Source organism: Macaca mulatta, chromosome 11 (assembly GCF_049350105.2).
Source record: "Macaca mulatta isolate MMU2019108-1 chromosome 11, T2T-MMU8v2.0, whole genome shotgun sequence".
Taxonomy (NCBI): Eukaryota; Metazoa; Chordata; class Mammalia; order Primates; family Cercopithecidae; genus Macaca; species Macaca mulatta.
In genome coordinates this window covers 57,654,492-57,680,395 of record NC_133416.1, presented here as the reverse complement: position 1 = coordinate 57,680,395, position 25,904 = coordinate 57,654,492, and the positions used below count along the sequence as shown (strand labels likewise).

General features: G+C 41.6%; 1 protein-coding gene across 36 annotated transcripts in view; it reads right to left on the bottom strand.

Moving 5' to 3' along the window:
- Nucleotides 1-10,751: 10,751 nt before the first annotated feature.
- The window catches only part of LARP4 (La ribonucleoprotein 4), an 82,692-nt gene continuing 67,539 nt past the window's right edge, over nucleotides 10,752-25,904 (bottom strand). For 22 of the 36 annotated variants that reach the window (XM_077954214.1, XM_015151706.3, XM_015151699.3 and 19 more), the window contains 5 exons: nucleotides 25,315-25,363; nucleotides 20,499-20,660; nucleotides 13,385-13,506; nucleotides 12,798-12,966; nucleotides 10,752-11,102 (listed from right to left, as the gene is read on the bottom strand). In XM_077954214.1, the coding sequence (XP_077810340.1) occupies nucleotides 10,764-11,102; nucleotides 12,798-12,966; nucleotides 13,385-13,506; nucleotides 20,499-20,660; nucleotides 25,315-25,363 (841 nt within the window). In that variant the 3' untranslated portion in view covers nucleotides 10,752-10,763. The remainder of the gene's footprint in view (nucleotides 11,103-12,797; nucleotides 12,967-13,384; nucleotides 13,507-20,498; nucleotides 20,661-25,314; nucleotides 25,364-25,904) is intronic. The other 14 variants (XM_077954221.1, XM_028829474.2, XM_077954222.1 and 11 more) reach the window with 3 other exon arrangements.

The window sequence follows — 25,904 nt, the reverse complement described above, 5'->3', positions numbered from 1 at the left end:
AGCTAATTTTTTTGTATTTTTAGTAGAGACGGGGTTTCACCATGTTGGCCAGGATGGTCTCGATCTCCTGAGCTTGTGATCCACCCGCCTCGGCCTTCTAAAGTGCTGGGATTATAGACATGAGCCACTGTGCCTGGCCAGTTAATTCAGTTTTTGACTTGTTAGGATGAAGTGCCAACCTCCAAGATTCTTACATGCCAGACTGGAAACCAAAGGCCCCTTTAAACTTTTAAAATTTCTTTTTATTTGAAACTATTTCCAAACAGATAATTAAACCTGCGTACACATCTCATCATCTAGATTTAACAACTAGTGGCTGGGTGTGGTGGCTCACGCCTGTAATCCTAGCACTTTGGGAGGCGGAGGCAGGCAGATCACCTGAGGTCAGGAGTTCAAGACCAGCCTGAGCAACCCGGCAAAACCCTGTCTCTACTAAAAAGACAAAAAATTAGCCAGGTGTGGTGGCATGTGCCTGTAATCCCAACTACTCAGGAGGCTGAGGCAGGAGAATCGCTTGAACCCAGGAGGCAGAGATTGCAGTGAGCCAAGATCGCACCATTGCACTCCAGCCTGGGTGACAAGAGTGAAACTCCGTCTCAACAACAAAACAAAAACAAACAAAAATTACCTGCCTGAATACACCAGGACCAGTTGCAGAGCTGGCTATGCAACCTATAATTTCCTTCAAGGTGGGCAAAAAGGCCTTTGAGACAGAGTCTTACTCTGTCACCCAGGCTGGAGTGCAGTGACATGATCTCAGCTCACTGCAACCTGTCTCCCGGGTTCAAGTGATTCTCATGCCTCAGTGTATCAAGAGTAATGTATCGACTAGCTGGGATTGAGACACATGCCACCATGCCCAGCAAATTTTTTAGAGACAGGGTTTCATCGTATTGGCCAGGCTGGTCTTGAACTCCTGGTCTTAAGTGATACACCCACCTTGGATTCCCAAAGTGTGGGGATTACAGGTGTGAGACACCTTGACCGGCCAGGGATAGGAAAAGGCTTGATGGACATGCAAATTCCACAACTTTCAAGACATATTTATGGGATGGGTTTATTACTTCTGGACACAACTGGTTTGCTTAAGCAGGCATGAATTATCAGTCTTTTTTGGATCCATGGAAAAATGGCAAATTGATAAGAAAAAAAATTTTAAGAGGTAATAAACAGTCATGACAAACATAATGCTTTTATTCATCTACAGTAGGTGGGAGACCTTATTGGTGAGGACTGGAAACATTAAGTCTTGAATGATATCATATGCTTAGCACAATAGTGGTGACTTGGGAGACTGTCCAGGTGGGAAAGAGAATGATGAATAGGGTTAAGGACACAAGAATCAAGATAGAAAAAAAGTGGTGGATATAACGTTTAGCCCTGTCCCTAACAGTCACATTTAAAACTGGCTGAAATTTTTATTTTTATTTATTTATTTATTTATTTATTTATTTATTTAATTTTTTTTTTTTTGGAGACGAAGTCTCACTCTGTCGCCCAGGCTGGAGTGCAGTGGCCGGATCTCAGCTCACTGCAAGCTCTGCCTCCTGAGTTTACGCCATTCTCCTGCCTCAGCCTCCCGAGTAGCTGGGACTACAGGCGCCCGCCACCTCGCCCGGCTAGTTTTTTGTATTTTTTAGTCGAGACGGGGTTTCACCGTGTTAGCCAGGATGGTCTCGATCTCCTGACCTCGTGATCCGCCCGTCTCAGCCTCCCAAAGTGCTGGGATTACAGGCTTGAGCCACCGCGCCCGGCCTTGAAATTTTTATTTAATTAAAACCACCCTATACTACAGATTAATGACTGGGTTTTAAAGGATTGGTTTTGAAGGATGGGCAGGGTGGTGTATGCCTCTAATTCCAGCACTTTGGGAGGCTGAGGCGGGTGGATCGCTCTAGCCCTAACAACAAAACAAGAGCGTATCTCCACAAAACCAAAACAAAACAAAAAACCCAGGGCTGGTGACAGTGTGCACTTGTGGTCCCAGCTACTCAGGAGGCTGAGACAGGAGGATTGCCTGAGTCCAGGAGGTAGAGGCTCCAGTGAGCCGTGGTGGCACCACTGCATTCCAGCTGGGGTGACAGAGTGACACCCTGTATCAATACCAAAATACACACTGCAGATCCCAGTAGTTTGGCTCTTACCTACTTCTCTAGCCTTATCTTAGAAGATGGAACAAGATTCCCCATGCTATGGCTGCAGGGCTTATAATTCTTCCATAAAGTGATATAGGTTGTTCCCTCACATCTAAGGGCACCCTCTACCTGCTCATATAATTGACTCCTACTCTTTCAGCTGTATGTCCTCTCAGTTTCTCCAAGCATTCCTTCTTGCACCGTCCTCTACTTCAATCTCATAGACTGTCAGACTGCATCTGTCATATTTACTATTGTTCTAAACTTGGCAATTATTTATGACTGACTTTTTCATGCTAAGCACCATAAGGGCAGGAATCCTATCTATTTTTGCTGCCTAGCACTGTCTGGAACATAGCATACAATAAATACTAATTAAATGAACACTCCATCATGGTTAACTCCAATGCTGTCAATATCCTCAGTTTTGACAGGATGATAGTTATTTTAGGCATAATTTAGAATGCAAAATAGCGAATTAGAACTTAAAGACCTGCAGAACGGCTGCCTAAAAAATGCATTTTAAAAGATAAACTAGGGCCAGGTGCAGTGGCTCAACCTGTAATACCAGCACTTTGGGAAGCCAAAGCAGTAGGATCGCTTGAGCCCAGGAGTTTGAGACCAGCCTGGGCAACAGAGTGAGACAATTTCTACAAACAAACAACAAAAATAAGTAAATAAATATCAGCTGATGTGACGCACACCTGTAGTCCCAGCTACTTGGGAGGCTGAGGTGGAAGAATTACTTGAATCCAGGAGTTCGAGGCTGCAGTGAGCCATGACTGTGTCACTGTACTCCAGCCTGTGCAACAGAGCAAGACTGTCTCAAAATAAGTAAAAAATTAAATAAAAAATTTAAAACTAGCCGGGCATGGTGGCACGTGCCCCAGCTACCGGGGAGGCTGAGGTGGGAGGACTGCTTGAACCCAGGGGTTCGAGGGAACAGTGAGCCACAACTGTGCCACTGCACTCTAGCCTGGGTGACAGAGTGAGACCTTCTTTTAAATAAAAAGTTAAGAAACTGGGGGTGTTTATTTGGGAACAATATTAAAAAAGTGAAAACATTCCAATTCCTTAAAATTCTCGTACAAACTAAAAACACTATGGTTTTAAGAAAATGCATAATTCTTTAATAGTAACTGTTAAGAACTTTTCATTTAAAAAATTCCAGGTATATCAGAGGATGATGGTGAATGAGCAACAACAACAAAAAAAGGAAATAAAAAAACTTCCAGGTATATAATTAAAACTTGAAGGCATAATATTTAGATTAATATTTTCTAACAAGAAGTGTAGTTAAATATAAGGTATCTGTAATGAAACTTTGCAAAATCACTCATTTTAAATACAACACGAGAGCCTACCTGAGTTTACCAATTTAGTTTTGGGTCCACTATAAAGAATACTGTGCTCTTTATATAAAATTTAAGTTATGCACCCCTCATATCTTGGCCAAATAAACATATTAAAACACTGACATCAGCCCCCTAAGGCTTCGTTAACACTTATCCCCGTAAACCTGTCATTACCAGCACCACTTTGCTCACTGACATTAGCCATCTTTGTTAAGATAAATAATTGCTCATTTGCAAATTAAAGGTTTAGCTAAAGGCAATGCCAAAGAGCTAAGTAATTATTAAACTGAATGCTCATATTAAATGTTACCTTAAGGTATATCTACATATATATCCAAATTACATAACTTGGCAGAATAGTAAATATTTCTGAGAATATAATTTGAAATTAGGCCACATTCATAGACTTAGGCATAGTGGCTCACGCCAGTAATCCCAGCACTTTGGGAGGCCAAGGCAGGCGAATCACTTGAGGGCAGGAGTTGAGACCAGCCTGGACAACATGGCGAAACCCCATCTCTACTAAAAAGACAAAAATTAGGCCGGGCGCGGTGGCTCAAGCCTGTAATCCCAGCACTTTGGGAGGCCGAGGCGGGCGGATCACGAGGTCAGGAGATCGAGACCAGCCTGGCTAACACGGTGAAACCCCGTCTCTACTAAAAATACAAAAAACTAGCCGGGCGCGGTGGCGGGCGCCTGTAGTCCCAGCTACTCCGGAGGCTGAGGCAGGAGAATGGCGTAAACCCGGGAGGCGGAGCTTGCAGTGAGCTGAGATCCGGCCACTTCACTCCAGCCTGGGTGACAGAGCAAGACTCCGTCTCAAAAAAAAAAAAAAAAAAAAATTTAGCCGGGCATGGTGGCATGTGCCTGTAATCCCAGCTACTTGGGAGGCTGAGGCAAGGGAATCGCTTGCACCTGGGAGGCGGAGGTTGCAGCAAGCTGAGATCCCACCTCTGTACTCCAGACTGGGCGAGAGTGACTCTATCTTAAAAAAAAAAAAACAAAAAACCAACCCACAAAGAAGTTCTACCATTAAAAAAAGATTCACTTAATTCAAGAATAAACTGTGGCATAATAGCCATGAAACACCCCTCCATGTTTTGTTTTTTTGTTTTTTTGTTTTTTTGTTTTTTTGAGACGGAGTCTCACGCTGTTGCCCAGGCTGGAGTGCAGTGGCGCGCTCTCGGCTCACTGCACGCTCCGCCTCCCGGGTTCCCGCCATTCTCCTGCCTCAGCCTCCTGAGTAGCTGGGACTACAGGCGCTCGCCACCGCGCCCGGCTAATTTTTCGTATTTTTAGTAGAGACGGGGTTTCACTGTGGTCTCGATCTCCTGACCTTGTGATCCGCCCGCCTCGGCCTCCCAAAGTGCTGGGATTACAGGCTTGAGCCACCGCGCCCGGCCTGTTTTTTTGTTTTTTGAGACAGTCACTCTTGTCGCCCAGGCTGGAGTGCAGTGGCTCAATCTCTGCTCATTGCAACCTCCACCTCCTGGCGATTCTCGTGCCTGAGACTCCAGAGTAGCTGGGATTACAGACATGAGCCACCATGCTGGGCTCATTTTTGTATTTTTAGTAGAGACGGGATTTCATCATGTTGGTCAGGCTAGTCTCGAACTCCTGACCTCAGTTGATCCACCCATCTCGGCTTCCCAAGGTGCTAGGATTACAGGCGTCAGCCACCACGCCTGGCCACTCCACTATTTTTTAGCAATATATGTTCAGTAAAAGGTGTCACAATAATTTACAGATACCTGTTAAAAAGCCAGAGATTGACTCAGCTTTTCCATTTTGCTTTAAAATGAAGCATTCAAAAAAAATCAAAACTCGGGCCACGAAGCTGAGGTTGCACTCCAGCCTGGGCAACAAGAGCAAGACTCAGTCTCAAACGAAACAAACAAAAAAAACCCCCTCATTTAAATTTCCTGGTCAATTTTCCCTCTGAAAAGCCCCAAATACCCTCTAGCTGGGCTTGACATGCACATACTCAAATCAAGCCACAACCTGTTCCATGAAGGTAGTTTTTAAGCTACACACTACCATGATTCCTGTCCCCCAACCACTATATATATATATATTTTTGGAGATGGAGTCTTACTCTTTTTCCCAGAGTTCAGTGCACTGACACTATCAGCTCACTGCAGCCTTGAACTCCTGGGCTTGGGCAATCCTCCTGCCTCACCCTCTAGGTTGTTATATTGCCCAGGCTGGTCTTGAACTCAGTCTCTGGCGATCCATGCACCTCGGCCCCCGAAATGCCCTGGGATTACATGGCCACTGCACCCAGTCTTTTTTCCCCTTTGAGATGGACTTTCATTAATCACCCAGGATAGAGTGCAATGGCGTGATCTTGGCTCACTGCAATGTCCACCTTCCAGGTTCAAGCGATTCTCCTGCCTAAGCTTCCCGAGTAGCTGGGATTACAGGTGCCCACCACCACCTCCAGCTAATTTTTGTATGTTTAATAAAGACGGGGTTTCACCATGTTGACCAGTCTGGTCTTGAACTCCTGGCCCCAGGTGATCCGCCCACCTCGACCTCCCAAAGTGCTGGGATTTCAGGCGAGAGCCACCGTGCCCAGAGTTTTTTCCCCCTTTAATCACTGCTTCTGATACTAAAAGAAAACTCCAGGATCATAAAGCTGTATCTTGTCTCTCTGCCCTTGTTTTACGTGAAACATCATTACTTCCCATTGCCCTCATCATCCAAAAAACAGCTTAGACAGTAATAATAGCATTAGCGAGGGCAACATATAATATTGAAAGGCAGACAGAAGTAGTCATTAGACATACACCACCTAGAGAAAAGGAAACCAGTCCTGCTTTTTAATAACTTTATTTTTTTTCTAATTTTGTTACTTTAATTTCCCATAGCACCTTGGCGATGTTGAAAACAAATACAAATACATTTTAACATTTTATGCATGAGCATGTGTCACACCAATTTTGGGGGCAACAGTTTTGACAACAGGAACAAATCTAAGCAATTGACAAAACAGAAGCCGGATAACTGGCTCTGACCCCCACCCCCAACATTTAAGAGATGTCAAAGACACCCGAATTAGGTTAAAAAAATCAAGTTGACGTGGATATTTCAACAGTGTTCTATGCTGCAAAACTGGAAATAAAACCATTTAATACACAGCCCATTAATATCTGAATTACGCTTTTAGGAACTGTTAGCTCAAAGATTCATAAAAAGTTGTCAGCTTTTAAAAATAAACTTTAAGTTATTTAATAATCAGGTGAATTTCAAAAGAGAATTTACTCACAACTTGAAAATAAATTCTCTTTCAACTTCTTAAAATACCCTCATTCAGCTAATGAAAAGTGAAACATGTATGTATCTTTTTGGAAGCTCAGACTAGCATATGACCAAAAGCCTAAAGTTAAATTAATGGCCACCAAAATTGTAAGGAAATATAAAAAATTAGGAAAAAATCCATCATATATTATAGTTAATAATTTATAAAAGTCCCTCAAAAGGAATACACTGTTCTCTTTTGAGTTTTATCTTTTCTGTAAAAAAAAAAAAAAAAAAAAAAAAAGGTACTTTAAAAATATGGTTAATATATTGCCAGCCTAAATACCAGAGACTTAACCCCAGTGTTGTTCAACTGTGTCAAAGTAAAACCAGTGGACATTTAAGCCAAGAGACTAATTATTAAGGCCATAACTAACAAAACTAGAAGTGTTCATTAACTTTTAAATACTATTTTATGTTCCAGCAACATTCTTTTTGTTCTCCTTTACCATAGTGATGCTAACATTCCATCATTAAGCCTTTCCAAAGCAAACCTGTTTATTTAAAAAAGAAAAAGGAATGTGAAATAATATTCAAGCTATCTTAATTTTAGGAAACAAAAATAAATCATAATTCTGCATAGCATCTGATCATCTGCAAATTCAGCACATAAGACAACTACCACAACAAACCCTTATTATCGAAAGCTCTTACCTTCCTCAAAATCCAGTTGAAAAAAATTTAGATGGATCACTTTTTAAAATATCAGTGTATTTGGCAAAATTAAAATTACTCAGAGACAGGCCCCAGGTATTATGAAAACCTTAATTATCAGGACAGCAAATGGAGACAGGTTTTGCAATGTCTCTATGTACCTTCTCTATGAAGTGCAAGGTGGTGAACTTTTGTGACTCTTGTTCTCTTCATGCAGTAAGAACTATAGCAGAGTATCACTATACCAAACATCCAGTATCATTTATACCTACTTTTAGCCTCCAACAGACCAAGGAAATGTCAAGTCATAAGGGTGAAGAGAAAAATTTGATTATTTAAATTCCTCCATCTAAAGAACCAAATAAATAAACTACAATGAACATCCACCCTCATTAGTTACAAAGTAATGTTGGAAAAAAAGCCAACAGCTTCACACAACTCACAGGCATTATTTAGATACAAATTTTAAATCTGCTGTAATAAAATAAATGCTAAATACATACTGTGAATATATATAAATATTACACACACATACATACACACTCACTCTCTCTCTCTCTTCCCTATACATCCCATCAAATGGGAACTACTAGATGTAATGAGGCAAATTAAATTAAAAACATTGTCTTAATAAGAAATTTTTAAAGGTTATATCTTCAAATTAAATTTCTACTTTCAATAACGTTAAGAAAAAGCAAAAATACACCTGCTTTCTTCTAAAAGAAGGCTCTTTTCTTGTATTTCAATTACAGCCTTTAAATTTTTAGAAGTTGGTGGACTAACAGTAAGTCACACAAGCATACAAGTAATACAGGCCTACATTTGTGACACATTGTTTAAAAAAAGTAATGTTTCATTTTAAGTGCAGTAATTAAGTTTATAATCCTTGCCAAGTGATTTTTACAAAATGTTTATTCTCTGAAATCCAATGCAGTTAAAGGATGTTAACACTTAAAATGTTTATCATTTCCACCAACTGCATTATTTTAGTAAACCAAAATAAGCACTTTTATCATAGATGTAGTCAATGATTAATATATTTTTTTAAAGGACCTAAACTTCCCCCAAATTTCAGCACAGGTAGTTTTATTGTTATGTTTCACCTAGTAGGCAATTTTTAAAAATAGTGTGTAGAAATGAATAGTTTCAAACTGAGTAAATACAGTATACCATGTCATAAAACAACCAAATCAAAAGCAACTGCCAAGCTAATAATAAGTCAAAGAAATAATAATTCTGGCTTGTACAGATATGTGCAGTGTTTTCAAAGCTCTTAACAGTTAACCACTAATATATATCTCCAAAGCTTAACTTAGAGTTGGAAGATGAATTTCACAGTAATGTAATTTTAACCACCATTTACATTCACTTTAATATATTACTAAGATGTTTACTCTATGTCACAATGGTGCTTTCCAGTGTTCACAATTTACAGTTTCAATTTGTACATATGTAATTTACTAACATATGGGACAGTTCTTACTATTACAAACTATCCTTAAAAGAAAAATAGGGCCGGGCGCGGTGGCTCAAGCCTGTAATCCCAGCACTTTGGGAGGCCGAGACGGGCGGATCACGAGGTCAGGAGATCAAGACCATCCTGGCTAATACGGTGAAACCCCGTCTCTACTAAAAAATACAAAAAACTAGCCGGGCGAAGTGGCGGGCGCCTGTAGTCCCAGCTACTCGGAGGCTGAGGCGGGAGAATGGCGTGAACCCGGGAGGCAGAGCTTGCAGTGAGCCGAGATCGCGCCACTGCACTCCAGCCTGGGAGACACAGCGAGACTCCGTCTCAAAAAAAAAAAAAAAAAAAAAAAAAAAGAAAAATAAAACCCACCTTACATAGAACTCTGAACATAGTATGACTTAAAACAGATTAACACAACACAGTTTTTAATATTTTAGCCATTTTCTAAATAACACCATGTAAACTTGTCTATTTAGTATATGAGAGCTACAACTTTATTCACTGAGAAATTATGCATTAATTTTCTTCAACCATCTTTCTCATCTTTACTAAAAAATCTCATGACTTGTTGGTATTGTTTCAGTGAATTCCAAACTGTACTTTTTGGGTGTGGGGGGAGAAGAGGAGGAAAGGAAGGTGACAAATACACTGTAAACAGAAATAAGTACCCCTCTAAATTAAGCCTTTTTTAAAAAAATATTTTACGTCTACATTATTTAACACTTAAGAGTCAGTTACTATGTTTCATCTTTAACATTAACAACAAATAAATTACTGTAGGGTCAGTCTGCCCTACCATCTTGGGAGCTAAAATTCTAAATGTGTGAACAGAAGAGTAAATACTTCAACGTTCAATTCTGAAATTTAGAACAATTTATATGATTTGACTAGACTGGTCAAAGCAATTACAAACATACACTTCAGTAGGTAGTTGGTTATTCTGCTTTTTTGAGTGGGCAGTCAAAGAACAGAGAGTAACATATGGAGTAAGAAAAAAATGTTTGTTTCTCATTTTGGGGGTGTTGGGGGGGAATCACAGGGAAGTTTAAACCTCTGAAATCCATTTGGCCTATGCACTGAGGTCCAAGATGAAATTTTCAATTTTTTTAATAACCCCCTTTCCTTGAGTATTAAACTGATTGGTAGTCACATCTCCAGGTACAATCATTTTACAACTTGTTGAATGAAGTATTAGTAAGGTCAAAAAGACAGAGACTAAATTTCAAACTAGAAAAAAAAAAAACCTACTCAAGTATTACATTCAGTTTTCAAATCATTTACTAACATGACAACAGATTTGGCTTCAATCGCTCTTGTACACACTCACACCCACAACAGGCACCCCAGCCACTGATCTGCTTTGCAATACAAGGCCATATAGTTAGAAATGGCATTCTTCAAGCCAAACTTTAAATAGATTAAAAAAAGTATTTTCTAATTTTACAGAAATGCTTCTTCAAAAAATATTTTCTCTCATTCCCTCATCTCCTATACTGAAGGATGTATAATTTTTTTTTTCCTCCAAGCTAAATCTGAACCCTCAAAATTGATTCCTGGCAGCAAATCTCTGCAAATTAAAACCAAAAACAAAAATAGAAAAATTATATTTTATATATGTGTGTATATATATATATATATTTATATTGATTGGAATCCTCCAGCATTTAAAAATCACATTAGAGATGAATTTTGGGATCCTATCACTCACAACTCCAAAATCCATAATGATTTAAGGATGTACTTTCTCCTGTTCCCTTCCTGGCTACCCCCTCCCCTCCAAAACAGTTCAATATAGCCACAGCTCAAGTTTAATGGGAAGAGAGAGAAGTTTTTGAATAGTTTTGTTGTTTTTTACTTTGGTGATCTGGGTGGCACATATTGCTCTTTGCCATTACATCGAGTCACTCCCTGAGGTATAGCCCTATGGCTAAACTGGCGTCTCTGTTCCCTGATTTTTCCAGCTGCTCCCCTGGGGATTGTATTGCCTCGGAAGCCAGAATAATCCTTACTAGCCCTTGCTTCTGGCTTCTCATGTGGTTTCTCAACGGAGTTCTCAGGAGCTCCACTGTCTTCATTTTTGGTGGGAGACACCACATTAGAGCGAAGTTCCCGTAGTGGCTGCACAAGAACTGAAGATGGCTCTTTAGGGGGCTTCTGGCACACTTCAGCATAACTTAACTTTCGGGGCTCCTTTGAAGTGATGATAAAAAAAGAACATTTATGGTACACATTCTCTAAATTATAAAGTACAAAAATGATTGTGTTAACCACAAGAAAACCACAAATTATCTTCCAGAAAAGGGTAACAAGCACTCTCATATATACTGCCTAGAGTACACTGGTACAATCTTTATTTATTATACAATAATTTTGCTTGAGGAATTTAACTGAGGGATGTTCACGTCAGCATTGTTTATAATGATGGAAATGACCTAAATGCCTAACAAGAAAGGACAGATTAGATTAATATGGTATAGCCATATGATGAAATAAAATGGTTCTTTCTGTTCCTTTTCCTTGCTACAAAGAACCCCAAGAAAGATTCCAAAAGAATCCCAGCAGAGCAATTAGAAACCAATGGTATAAAAAGATTCATTAAATGTCTTAATTACCTCAACTGAAAAAGGTGGAATAGAGGTATTTTGAGAACAGAACAAAGCATGTAAAGTCTTCAGCACTAGTCCTAATAATATACAGTAAGCATTCAAATGGTAGCTATCATTTTAGTATTATTGCTATCATTAGATAGTCTTGTAAATCTATTTTTATTTGTTTTTTTTTTTTTTTTTTGAGACGGAGTCTCGCTCTGTTGCCCAGGCTGGAGTGCAGTGGCCGGATCTCAGCTCGCTGCAAGCTCCGCCTCCTGGGTTCACGCCATTCTCCTGCCTCAGCCTCCCGAGTAGCTGGGACTACAGGCGCCCGCCACCTCGCCCGGCTAGTTTTTTGTATTTTTTTTAGTAGAGACGGGGTTTCACCGTGTTAGCCAGGATGGTCTCGATCTCCTGACCTCGTGATCCGCCCGTCTCGGCCTCCCAAAGTGCTGGGATTACAGGCTTGAGCCACCGCACCTGGCCTGTAAATCTATTTTTAAAAGTGCTGTACTAAAATGCTAGGGATTATAGATAAATTTTGTTTTATTCTGCTTTTCTGTATTTTCCCAATTATTTAACTATAAAACAATCCTGGAACTTGAATAAGTGGGAGTGGCCTCTCAATGGCCACTTATAGACTGTTAAGTATCACATATACAACCAAAAGAACATCAAGAGGCACAAGGCCACTTTATGTTAGCCCCCAAATGATCAATTCATCCTAATGTGGGTAAGGAAGAAGATTCACTTAACCATATGAACAGAAAAAAAGCAATCAAAAGAAACAGAATGGGCCAGGCCCAGTGGCTCATGCCTGTAATCCCAGCACTTTGGGAGGCTGAGACAGGGAGATCACGAGGTCAGGAGATTGAGACCATTCTGGCTAACAATGTGAAACCCCGTCTCTACTGAAAACACAAAAAATTAGCCAGGCATGGTGGTGGGTGCCTGTAGTCCCAGCTACTTGGAAGGCTGAGGCAGGAGAATGGCATGAACCCAGGAGGTGGAGCCTGCAGTGAGCCGAGATGCTGCCACTGCACTCCAGCCTGGGTGACAGAGCACAGACTCCGTCTCAAAAAAGAAAAAAACAAAAAACAAAAAAAACCAAAAAAAACCACCTAAACCTTTCCATCTCTTTGCAGTGACCTTAAAACTCCTTAAGCTTCTTTCTGATAGTCAGCCCCAACTTGGGCTACTTCCAAATGACTCTGTTCTAACAAAGTGTTATGTGAAAAAAAAATTATCTAATCTATTGGTTTTTTTTATTTAACATAAACTAAAATCTTCAAGTTACCTGTAGAGCCACAGCTATAGCTGCATTTATGTTATTATTACATGGTGAAGCAGTACTTGCCCTCGATGGCTTTGTAGTACTTGGAGGAGAAACTGGCATAGTTGTCTGGTTGAGACCATCCTTCTGAACAGAGGAATCCTCTATTAGATCCTTTTCTTGCTGAGTTGTGCTAAGGAAAAAAGAGCTTGCAATTAGACTCAGAATAGCTATGGAACAGTTTAGCAACTAATCAGAAGAAAAAGTAATTTTTTTTTTTTTTGAGACGGAGTCTCACTCTGTCACCCAGGCTGGAGTGCAGTGGCATACTCTTGGCTTACTGCAACCTCTCTGCCTCCTGGGTTCAAGCAATTCTCCAACCTCAGCCTCCCGAGTAGCTGGGATTACAAGCGCCTGCCACCACGCCCGGCTGATTTTTGTTTTAGTAGAGACGGGGTTTCACCATGTTGGCCAGACTGGTCTTGAACTCCTGACCTCAGGTGATCCACCTGCCTCGGCCTCCCAAAGTGCTGGGATTACAGGCGAGAGCCACCGCGCCCGACCAGAAAAAGTAATTTAATGTTGAAGATCTTCTATACTGTAACTTGTACCTTAATGCAGTAAGCTCAGCAGCACATGGAGAACTGGAACTCATATTGAGTTGTTGGGCAGAAGTGCATTCTGTCTGCTCATCTGCAGGCACTGGGCAACTAACTCTCAGCTCTTCATTATCCTTAAAGTAAAAAGATTTTTCAAAATTACACTTAGACCTTTTTCCAAAGAAGATGTAATAAGCACAAGAGAAGATAGTCAACATCATTAGTCATCATAAAATGCAAAGCTAAACAATGGTGAAAAATCACTTCATACCCACAAGGATGGTTATAATAAAAAAAAAGACAAACATTAACAAATGGTGATGATATGGAAACATTAAAACTCAAACATAGAGGATGGCAATGTAAAATGATGCACTGCTTTAGAAAGCAATGTGGCAGATCCTTAAAAAGTTAAATAGGCCACTCTAGCCCGGGCGACAGAGCCAGACTCCGTCTCAAAAAAAAAAAAAAAAAAAGTTAAATAGGCCAGGCGCAGTGGCTCATGCCTGTAATCCCAGCACTTTCGGAGGCTGAGGCGGGTGGATCGCAAGGTCAGGAGTTCAAGGCCAGCCTGGCAAACATGGTGAAACCCTGTCTCTACTAAAAATACAAAAATTAGCTGGGCATAGTGGTGCATGCCTGTAATCCCAGCTACTTGGGAGGCTGAGGCAAGAGAATTGCTTGAACTGGGACCTGGGAGGCGGAGATTGCAGTGAGCCGAGATTGCAGCACTGCACTCCAGCCTGGGCTACAGAGCGAGACTCCGTCCCCCGACAAAAAAAAAGTTAAATATAGGGGTGGGTGCAGGGGCTCACGACTATAATCCCAGCACTTTGGGAGTCCAGGAGTTCAAGACCAACCTTGGGCAACATAGCAAGATCTTGTCTCTACAAAATAAAGTAAAATATTTAGCTAGGGTAGGGGGGTGTCCACCTGTTGTCCCTCCCACTTGAGAAGATTACATGAGTCTGGGAGGTTGAAGCTGCTACAGTGAACCATGATAGTGCCACTGCACTCCCTCCTGGGAAAAGAGCAAGACCATGTCTCAAAAAAAAAGTGTTTGTAGGCTGCACTAAAAAATTAATGAAATCTTGACTCATGCTCAACATGAGTGAACGTTGAGGATGCTAAGTAAAATCACAGACAAACAGACAAATACTGTATGATTCTACTTATATGAATTTCTAAGAGTAGTCAATTTAGAGACAGAAAGTAGAATAGTGGCTGCCGAAGGATAAGAGAAGGGAGGAAGAGGGAATGGTTTAATAGGTATAGAGTTTTAGTTCTGAAAGATAGTAAGTTCTGGAGCTTAGCTGCACAACCGTGTGAAGGTACTTAACACTACAAAACTGTACACATTTAAAATGGTTAAGATGGTAAATGCTGTTATGTGTGTTTATACCGCTGGCATAGAATTTAGAAAAGAGCCCTAGAAATTAAAACTGATGGGTGAAATAAAACTTTCAATAGATTTAGAAAGTAACATTCAGAAAAACTTGGTAGAAAACATAGTAACAACAAAGATAAAAAACGAGGTTTAGTCCAGACACGGTGGCTCAGGCCTGTAATCCCAGTACTTTGTGAAACCAAGGCAGGCGGATCACTGAGGAAAGGAGTTTGACACCTGCCTGGCCAAAATGGTAAAACCCCATCTCTACTAAAAACACAAAAAAATTAGCCGGGCGTGTGCCGCCACGCCTATAGTCAAAGCTCCTCGGGAGGTTGAGGCAAGAGAATTGTTTGAACCCAGGGGGCAGAGGTTGCAGTAAGCCGAGATCGTGCCACTGCACTCTAGCCTGGGTGACAGAGCAAGACTTTAAAAAAAAAAAAAAAAGAGGTTTAAAGGCCGGGTACAGTGGCTGGCCCCTGTAATCCTAGCACTTTGGGAGGCCAAGGTGGGCAGAGCACTTGAGCCCAGGAGTTCAAGAGCAGCCTCAGCAACATGGCAAAGCCCTATCTCTACAAAAACTAGCCAAGCATGGTGGCCTGCAACTGTAACCCAAGCTACTTGGGGGTGCTGAGGCAGAAGGACTCCTTGAACATTGAGAGATGAAGCCTGCAATGAGCCAAGATCACGGCACTGTCCTCTACCCTGGGTGATAAAGTGAGACCCTGTCTCAAAAAGAGGTTTAAGTAAAGGCTGGTTGCAGTGGCTCACACCTGTAATCCCAACACTTTGGGAGGCTGGCGAGGTGGGCTGATCACCTGAGGTCGGGAGTTCGAGACCAGCCTCACCGACATGGAGAAACATGGTCTCTACTAAAAATACAAAACTTAGCCGGGCATGGTGGCGCATGCCTGTAATTCCAGCTTCTGGGGAGGTTGAGGCAGGAGAATCGACTGAACCCAGGAGGTGGAAGCTGCAGTAGGCCAAGATCATACCACTGTACTCCAGCTTAAGCAATGGAGGCAGACTCTATCTCCACAAAAAACAAACAAAAAGAATTGTGACAAAAAAAAAGAGCCATACCAAAGCACATAGCACGAAATTTCGCAGAATACCAAGGATCAATAAAAGACCCTAAAAACCTCCAGATAAGGGGGAAAAAATCATGTCAGATATCAGGAATCAGCACCCTTAGGGTTCTCAAAAGAATCTCTGGAAGCTAGATCATTTCCTAAGCATGAAATAAAAACAGCAAATTATAAAGAAAAGACTAATAGGACCATATTAAAATTAAGAACTTGTTTCAACCTATAGGCACTGAAGATGGAAAAGAAACCACAGAAGTGAAAGATTATTTGTACTACATGTAACTGACAAAGGATTAATATGCAGAATATGTAAAAAAATATATGAATCTATTTCTTAAAAACCTGAAAGACTGACCATGCGCAGTGGCTCACGCCTGTAAACCCAGCACATTGGGAGGATGAGGTGGGTGGATCATCTGAGGTCAGAAGTTCGAGACCAGCCTGGCCAACAAGGCAGAAACCCCATCTCTACTGAAAATACAAAAATTAGCCGGGCATGGTGGCGCATGCCTGTATTCACCACTCGGGAGGCTGAGGCACAAGAATCGCTTGAACCCTGGCAGTGGAGGTTGCATAAGCCGAGATCATGCCACTACACTCCAGCCTGGGTGACAGAGAGAGACTCCATCTCAAAAAAACACTTGAAAGACTTTAAAATTTGAAAAGAACACAAGCTGATGTATAAATCCTAGAAAAGTTCTTGCTCACATGAAGATTTATAATGGCAAAATGTCCATTAACAGTACAATGAATAAATATTTTACTTCCTACAATAGAGTATCACATAATAGTTCAAAATGAACAATAGTCATCTGTATTAACAGTGATCAATCTCAAACCATACAGAATGAAAGAAAGGAAGAATATATACTGTGCAATTCTTTGTAACCTTTTCAAAAACAGGCACCCCGTTTTATCACCTAGGGCAGGGGTTGGTAAACTAAGATCTGCAAGGCCAAACCCACCCTATAACTTGTTTTGGTATGGCTTACAAGCTAAGAATGGTTTGTAAATTATAATTATTATTTTTATATTATTATTATTATTTTTTAGAGATGGGGGTCTCCCTATGTTGACTAGGCTGGTCTCAAACTCTTGGCCTCAAGTGATCCTCCTGAAGTGCTGGGATTACAGGCATGAGCCACCAGGCATGAGCCAAACACCAAAAAACCTTTGGTTTTTAAGTTATTAAAGGGTTGTAAAAACAAAGAATATGTGACAATACATGGCCTACAAAGCCAAAAATATTTACTATGAGTATCTGGCCCTTCACAGAAAAATTCTGTCAATGCAGAATGACAAAACTATGAAGGCAAGAAAATTGCTATCACAAAGTCAGAATAATGTTTATATCTAAAGGGGAAGAGTGGGGCAGAATGACTATAAATAGGGAGGAGACACACATGTCACTGCTAAGATACTAGGGATGTTTATCGGCTACAATTGTGTGTTGGGGTTATAAGCAGACGTACACTTCATGATTATTCTTTAAAAATGTATATATGGCCGGGAGCAGTGGCTCACCTGAGGTCAGGAGTTTAAGACCAGCCTGGCCAACATGGTGAAACCCCATCTCTATTAAAAACACAAAAATTAGCTGGGCACGGTGGCAAGTGCCTGTAATCCCAGCTACTTAGGAGGCTGAAGCAGGAGAATCGCTTGAACCCGGGAGGTGGAGGTTGCAGTGAGCCGAGATCGCGCCATTGCACTCCAGGCTGGGCAACAAGAGTGAAACTCCGACTCAAAAAAAAAAAAAAAAAGTATATATGTATGTTTGTGTATCATCTTCTGAAATCTGAGACGCCATTATTGGTAAACCACACCATTATTTTATGTACCAATAAGAAAAAATAAAAATAAAAATAAAACCACTGGATAGAAGCAGACCTTAAGATGAGAAGAAAATAAAAATACTGCACTTAAGCTCATCATAGCTTTGATCTCCTGGGCTAAAGTAATCCTCTTGTCTCAGCTTCCCAAGTAGCAAGGACTACAGGCATGCGTCACCATGCCCAGCTATGTTTTTTTTTTTTTTACACTTTATGTACAGACGGGACCTCTCTATGTTGCCCAGGTTGGTCCTGAACTCCTGGGCTCAAGCAATCCGTTCACCTTGGACCCCCAAAGTGCTGGAATTACAGGTATGAACCAATGTGACTGGATATTTAATTTTTTTCTTTTTTTTGAGACAGAGTCTTGCTCTTGTCACCCAGGCTAGAGTGCAACGGTGTGATCTCGGCTCACTGCAACCTCCATCTCCTAGGTTCAAGCGATTCTCCTGCCTCAGCCTCCTGAGTAGCTGGGACTACAGGAGCGTGCCACCACGCCCAGCTAATTTTTCTAATTTTAGTAGAGACGGGGTTTCACCATGTTGGCCAGGTTGGTTTCAAACTCCTGACCTCGTGATCCGCTTGCCTCGGCCTCCCAAAGTGCGGGGATTACAGGCATGAGCCACTGTGCCCAGCCTTTACATTTTTTAAAAAATAATTTTTAGTCTGATTTTGGAAGGTGATAAAACATGGGGAAAAAAAGTGTATCTTAGTTATTATGAAATAACTACTACATGTTACAATTTTTTTTTAAAGAAACAAGACAGTGGAATAGTATCTTCAAAATCCCAAGGGAAAATGATTTCTAATAGAGAATCCAATACAGAAATAATCTACTGATCAACGTGAGAGCAGAAAAACATTTTCAGAATGCAAGAAATTTATACTTCATGACCATGGAAGATATGAACCACTCTAACATGGAAAAGTGAAAAAAGAGTGAGGAAAAAAAGGGGATAGATAAAGGAGAGTAAGGAAAATTGCCAGGGTGATGGTAAAGAGAAGGCCCAAGAACACAGCTATGCAGTAGGACACTGAGAGTGCACACAAAAGGAGAAACAATCATAGTATATTATGTTTGAGTCTCAGCCATGAAAAAAATATGTAATACTGAAATGTGACTTACAAAGGATGGGTGTTCTAGCATAACTAGCAACATTTTTTACTTTCTTAGAGACACTAAAATAATGGGTGCCTTATAATTGATGATATCTTATATATAATGAAGTACAATGTATCAGGAGGATAGGAAAAGTGTGAGTACCTTGGTTTAAGAGACCTAAATCTTTACCTTCAGAATGTGAAGCTAACAGACACTGCTGAAAATGGAAAAGCCAAGAGGTTACAATAAAAAGATGTTAATTAGGCAGGGCGCAGTGACTCACGCCTGTAATCCCAGCATTCTGGGAGGCCGAGACGGGTGGATCACAAGTTCAGGAGATCAAGACCATCCTGGCTAACACTGTGAAACCCCATCTCTACTAAAAATACAAAAACAAAATTAGCCGGGTGTGGCAGCAGGCACCTGTAGTCCCAGCTACTTGGGAGGCTGAGGCGAGAGAATGGCGTGAACCCAGGAGGCGGAGCTTGCAGTGAGCAGGTATCACACCACTGTACTCCAACCTGGGCTACAGAGCAAGACTCGTCTCAAAAAAAAAAAAAAAAAAAAAAGATGTTAATTAGAAATACAGGGCTGGGTACAGTGGCTCACGCCTGTAATCCCAGCACTTTAGGAGACCGAGGAGGGCGGATTGCGAGGTCAGGAGTTTGAGACCAGCCTGGCCAACATGGAGAAACCCCGTCTCTACTAAAAATACAAAAATTAGCTAGGTGTGGTGTCTCATGCCTATAATCCCAGCTACTCAAGAGGCTGAGGCAGGAGAATCGCTTGAACCCGGGAGGCAGAGGTTGTAGTGAGTAGAGATCCGCCACTGCATTCCAGCCTAGGTTATAGAGCAAGACTCCGCTCAAAAGGAAAAAAAAAATACAGAAAAAGCTAAGGAGCTGAAAGTAGTTGCAGGCTTTTCATTAAAAGCCTAGATATACTATAGACATGTACTGTTATAATTTAAAAAAAAAAAAAATGAATTAGAATAAAGTAGAAAATGAGAAAAACTTGTGAGACATGAGGATTTCTGATATGGAGAGGTCTACACACCAAATAATCATAGGATGATGTATCTCAGCCTCTAGACATCTACTTTCCATTATTTGAAAGAATTCATTTACATCACTAGTGAATTATAGGCACATAAATGGAAATGATACCTTCCATTTATCTTGCATTAATCAGTTATCAGTTCTACCAGGCTGAGTTGAATGACAGAAAGACATGCAAGGCTGGGCGTGGTGGCTCACGCTTATAATCCCAGCACTTTGGGAGGCCAAGATGGGCAGATAGCTTGAGGTCAGGAGTTGGAGACCAGTCTGGCCAACGTGGCGAAACCCTGTCTCTACTTAAAAAAAAATACGAAAGTTAGCTAGGCGTGGCGGCGTACACTGTACTCCCAGCTACTTGGGAGGTTGAGGCTGGAGAATCACTTGAATCTAGGAGGTAGAGGCTGCAGTCAGCTGAGATCATGTCTTTAAAAAAAAAAAAAAAAAAAAAAGACATGCAAAAGCCAAGAAACATTTTATTGCCTTTGTGCAGCTTTATCATGAATCTTTTAAAAAACACTCTAAGTATGCTGAAAATGCCATAAATAAAAACTATGATAGAAATGTACACTAAGTGCAAGTAAAATTTTAAATAATAACACTGCAAAATAAACCCTAAATATGGTCTCGTAAGGTAAGACTCATATTAGGTGCTGGGTGTTTACCTTTTCTTTGTAGACACCTTTAACAACATCAGACATCCTATTCTCCAAAATGAGTTCACCTGGCATTCTTGATGAACTTCCAGGTAAAGGTGGAAAATTTGAGGCTAACAAGTCAAACTTTGGTGTTGGAGCCTTTGATTCAGCTGTTGAAGGATGAGATCTCTAAAATGAACAAATAACAAAATAGGTCACATGGCTATCTCATTCTCTAATCCTGTGTCACTGAAGCTGAAAGCTGCCAGAAAAGAAAAAGCAGCAAATAAAACCTCTATAATGCATAGAACTGTATCCCTACATAAATTCTTGGTTTGACATCTCACTTGAGCTCTCATCAGTCTTTATCAATTCTACTTTTCTTTAGTCAGTTCTCTCACCTGTTTCTTTTGTAAACTTTGCCATACTCCTTAAGCCTTCTAACCAGTCTCCACTATTCATTTCATAATTTACTATGCCTTCTCAACAAAAACACCCACTTTACCTAAATTTGCTATCAACTATTTTTCTTTTTTTTGAGACAGGGTCTTGGTCTGTCACCAAGGCTGAAATGCAGTGACACAATCATAGCTCACTACAACCATGACTTCCTAGACTCAAGCAATCCTCCTGCCTTTTTTGCCTCTAGAGTAGCTGTGCACACCACACCTGGCTAAATTTTTATGTTTTGTTTTTTAGCAGTGACAAAGTTGATCACTTGAGCTTAAGTGATCCTCTCCCCTTGGCCTCTCAAAGTGCTGGGATTACAGGCTTAAGCAATTGTGCCCGACCATCACCATCTTTCTCCATCTATCTATCTCGAGAGAACAATATCCCTCCTCTATATAACATATATGAAAAATCTCATGCTTCCCTCCTAACACCCTATATATCCTCTGACAAGCCTCTTACCTCTTACTTATCTCCTCCACTTTGTCATCACTCCACTAAAATTATTTTAGATGTCACCAATGCCTTAAACAATGCAAAACCTGACAGACCCTTTTTCCTGACCTCATATTTCCTGACCTACAGCATTTGGTGTGTTAACCATCCTTTCCTTGGGAACGCATTTTCCTCTTAGTTTCTGTGATACCTTTTTTGTTTTTTAGATTTGACAGACATGTGCTCTTTTTCCCCTGATCATCTCTAAAATTTTGATGGTTTCCATTTGGTTACTACTCTTTACTTCTCATATTCTCCTTGAGTGATGTCCACTATCCATGGCTTCAACTACTACCTTTATGCAAGTGACTGTTAAAACAATCTTTTTCGCTTTTTGATGGTTGTATATCTCTGTAAATTTACCAAAATATTGAACTGTAGGTTTTAAATATTTTCAGCCTAGGCCTTTGCCTACAACCCAGATAACACTTGTCCATTAGCCATGTCCATTCAGATTTTGCTTGAATACTTTAAACAGTATGCTGAAAAATCTCATTTTTCAACCCAACACTGCTGCTTTATTCCCCAAAGTTCCATATTAGACCACTTTCATCACTCTATGGAGAGTACTCTGCATGAGCTTATCACTCCAATTACTATGTGAAGGCTTACAAATCCAAAAATTTTTTTTTTTTTTTTTGAGACGAAGTCTCGCTCTGTCGCCCAGGCTGGAGTGCAGTGGCTGGATCTCAGCTCACTGCAAGCTCCGCCTCCTGGGTTCACGCCATTCTCCCGCCTCAGCCTCCCAAGTAGCTGGGACCACAGGCGCCCGCCACCTCGCCCGGCTAATTTTTTGTATTTTTTTAGTAGAGACGGGGTTTCACCGTGTTAGCCAGCATGGTCTCGATCTCCTGACCTCGTGATCCGCCCATCTCGGCCTCCCAAAGTGCTGGGATTACAGGCTTGAGCCACCGCGCCCGGCCTACAAATCCAAAATTTTATTCCCAGCTAAGATCTCCCTCCTGCATAAGAGCTCCTCTACCAAGACCTACCTACTGGAAGTCATGCCTGTTTCTTTTACCCCAATGTTTAGTCCTCCATCATAACATTTACAACATACTGAATAAACCCCAAATCTAATCTCTATTTTTTTTTTTGAGACGGAGTCTCGCTCTGTCGCCCAGGCTGGAGTGCAGTGGCACGATCTCAGCTCACTGCAACCTCTGCCTCCTGGATTCAAGTGATTCTCCTGACTCAGCCTCCTAAGTAGCTAGGACTACAGGCACCCACCACCACACTTGGCTAATTTTTGTATTTTTAGTAGAGACGGGGTTTCGCCATGTTGGCCAGGATGGTCTTGAAATCCTACCCTCAGGCAATCCACCCACCTGAGCCTCCAAAAGTACTGGGATTACAGGCGTGAGACACCATGCCTGGCCTGAGCCACCATGCAGGGTCTAATCTCTTATTCCAAATTGTTGAGGGCCATGTGAGAAGTCATGTGGACTACTGCAATGGAATGCCAAAAAAGAACTGTTGGGCTGGGTGTAGTGGTTCATGCCTATAATCCCAGCACTTTGGGAGGCCGAGGCAGGTGGATCACCTGAGGTCAAGAGTTCAAGACCAGCCTGACCAACATGGTGAAACATGTCTCTACTAAAATATAAAAATTAGCCAGGCATGGTGGCGAGCACCTGTAATTCCAGCTACTTGGGAGACTGAGGCAGGAGAATCACTTGAATCCAGGAGGCAGAGGTTGCAGTGAACTGAGATCATACCACTGTACTCCAGCCTGGGCAACAAGAGCAAAACTCAGTCTCAAAAAAAAAAAAAAAAAAAAAAAAAAAAAAAAAAAAAAAAAAGAATTGTTGGTCAGGCACGGTGGCTCACGCCTGTAATCCCAGCACTTTGGGAGGCCAAGGCAGGTGGATCACCTGAGGTCAGGAGTTTGAGACCAGCCTGGCCAACATGGTGAAACTCCGTCTCTACTAAAAATACAGAAAATGAGCCAGACGTGGTAGCAGGTGACTGTAGTCGCAGCTACTCGGGAGGCTGAGGCAGAAGAACCGCTTGAACCCGGGAGTCAGAGGTTGCAGTGAGCTGAGATCGTGCCATTTGTACTCCAGCCTGGGTAACAAAAGTGAAACTTGGTCTCCCCCTCAAAAAAAAAAAAAAAAGTTGCCTGAAGTTTCATGGTTGTGTATAATAAAGTTACAACACTGATTTAAGAGGTTCAGTATGGCCTAAAAACAATTCTAAGTTATAATGGAACACATTTTCTTCTTTGAAAACGGTTTTCTTCTCTCTTCCTCCTGCCATGTATTCACTGCGTGGTCCCCATTTGCCTTCAGCCATGATTGTAAGTTTACCAAGGCCTCCCCAGAAGCTGGGCAGATGCCTGCATCATGCTTCCTGTACAGCCTGCAGAACTGTGAGCCAATTAAACTTCTTTTCTTTATGAATTATCCAGTTTCAAGTATTTCTTTCTAGCAATGTGAGAATGGCTTAAAGAAAATTGGTATTGAGGAGTGGAGCACTGCTAAAAGATAACTGAAAATGTGGACGCAGTACTGGAACTGGCTAACAGGTAGAGGGTGGAAGAGTCTGGAGGGCTCAAAAGGATAGAAGATGAGGAACTTCCTAGACTGGCTTGGGAGCCTCTGACTCGATTTCAGAGGATGTACGGCATCCTCTGAAAGAAACTTCTACCAGTCTGGTATAAGTCCAGAAACCTGCTCCAGGGGCACAGTGCAGAGGGGAAATATGGGGCTGAGGCCCTCACAACACGCCTCCACTAGGGCACTGCATAGTGGCAGAAGAAGGTCACCGTCCTCCAGACTCCAAAACAGGCATGGAAAAGCCACAGGCATTCAACGTGGGCCCATAAGAGCAGCCTCCAGGGTTGATCCCTGCAAAGCCAAAGGGGTGGAGCTGCCTAAGGCCTTGGGAGCCCAACCCTTGTATCAGTGTAACCTAGGAGTGGCCATGGAGTCAAAGGATATTATTTTATTATTTTTTGAGACAAAGTCTCACTTGGTTGCTCAGGCTGCAGTGCAGTGGCACAATCTTGGCTCACTGCAACCTCCACCTCCTGGGCTCAAGGGATCAGCCTGCTTCAGCCTCCCAAGTAGCTGGGACCACAGGCGTGTACCGTGGTGCCTGGCTTATTTTTTTAATTTTGTAGAGATGGGGTTTCACCATGCTGCCCAGGCTGGTATCCAACTCCTGAGCTCAAGTGATCTGTACATCTCAGCCTCACAAAGTGCTGACATTACAGACTTGAGTCGGCATGCCTGGCCAAAGGCGAGTATTTTGGAGCTTTAAGATGTCCTGATCATTCTGCTTGGTTTTGCACTTGCGTGGGGCCTGTAGCCTCAAGTGATCCAACTGACTCAGCCTCCCAAAGAGCTGGGATAACAAGCATGAGCCACAGTGCCCAACCCCATCTCTAGAGGAGGATCACTTAAGCCTAGGATGTCAAGGCTGCAGTGAGCCATGATTGTACCACTGCACTTCAGCCTGGGCAACATAGCAAGACCCTTCCTCCTCTGCCTCTCCCTAGAAGTCCTTATCTTGCATCAAGCACGGTGGCTCAGGCCTGTAATTCCAGTGCCCTGGGAAAGAGTAACATCCCGTGTCTTGGAAAAGAAAGAAGAAAGAAAAGGTAAGGAAAGTTAGAAAGACTTCGTGATTTTATTTAAAAATCACGTGAATACATTAATCTTCAAATAATTTTTTTAAGCAAGCAACACAAGTGAAACTCCATACTACATATGTGCTAGAGGGTGGGTATATGGGTAGTGGTGGTAAAAATTTCAGGGTTAAATTTAGGCTCCATTTACCTTTGCTGAAGACTACAATCAATAAAACAAAAACCCAGAAAGGAAAGACCAAAAGTCAATGCCATAGTAAATCACAGAAGAGAAAAAAGTCTGAATAAAAGTTTTTAAAAACTTACTGAGATCCTGTCATCTTCTCGTCGTCTTCGACCTCTGAAGAGAGTTCTCCTTTTAATAAGAAAAAGTTTGGGGGAGGAGAAGGGACAAGTCATAAGTTTCTTCAGATAGATACATTGTATCAAAGTCGTATACTTTTTTTTTTTTTTGAAACAGAGTCTCACTCTGTCGCCAGGCTGGAGTGCAGTGGCGCCATCTCGCTATCTCGGCTCACTACAAACTCTGCCTCCCAGGTTCAAGCAATTCTCCTGCTCAGACTCTTGAGTAGCTGGAATTACAGGCACACGCCGCCACGCCCAGCTAATTTCTGTATTTGTAGTAGAGACAGGGTTTCACCATGTTGGCCAGGATGGTCTCGATCTCCTGACCTCATGATCCGCCTGCCCCACCTCCGAAAGTGCTGGGATTACAGGCGTGAGCCACCACGCCCGGTCAGCTGTATACATTTCAATTTAAACATCTTTCTACATTTCGGGCTAGTTTTCTCTATTACTAAAAGATAATGTATTATTCTGAGGTATCTTGAGCCAATTTACCAAAAACTTTACCTACTACCACACCATAAAGTAAGATGAGTCCATTTGTTAGTAGC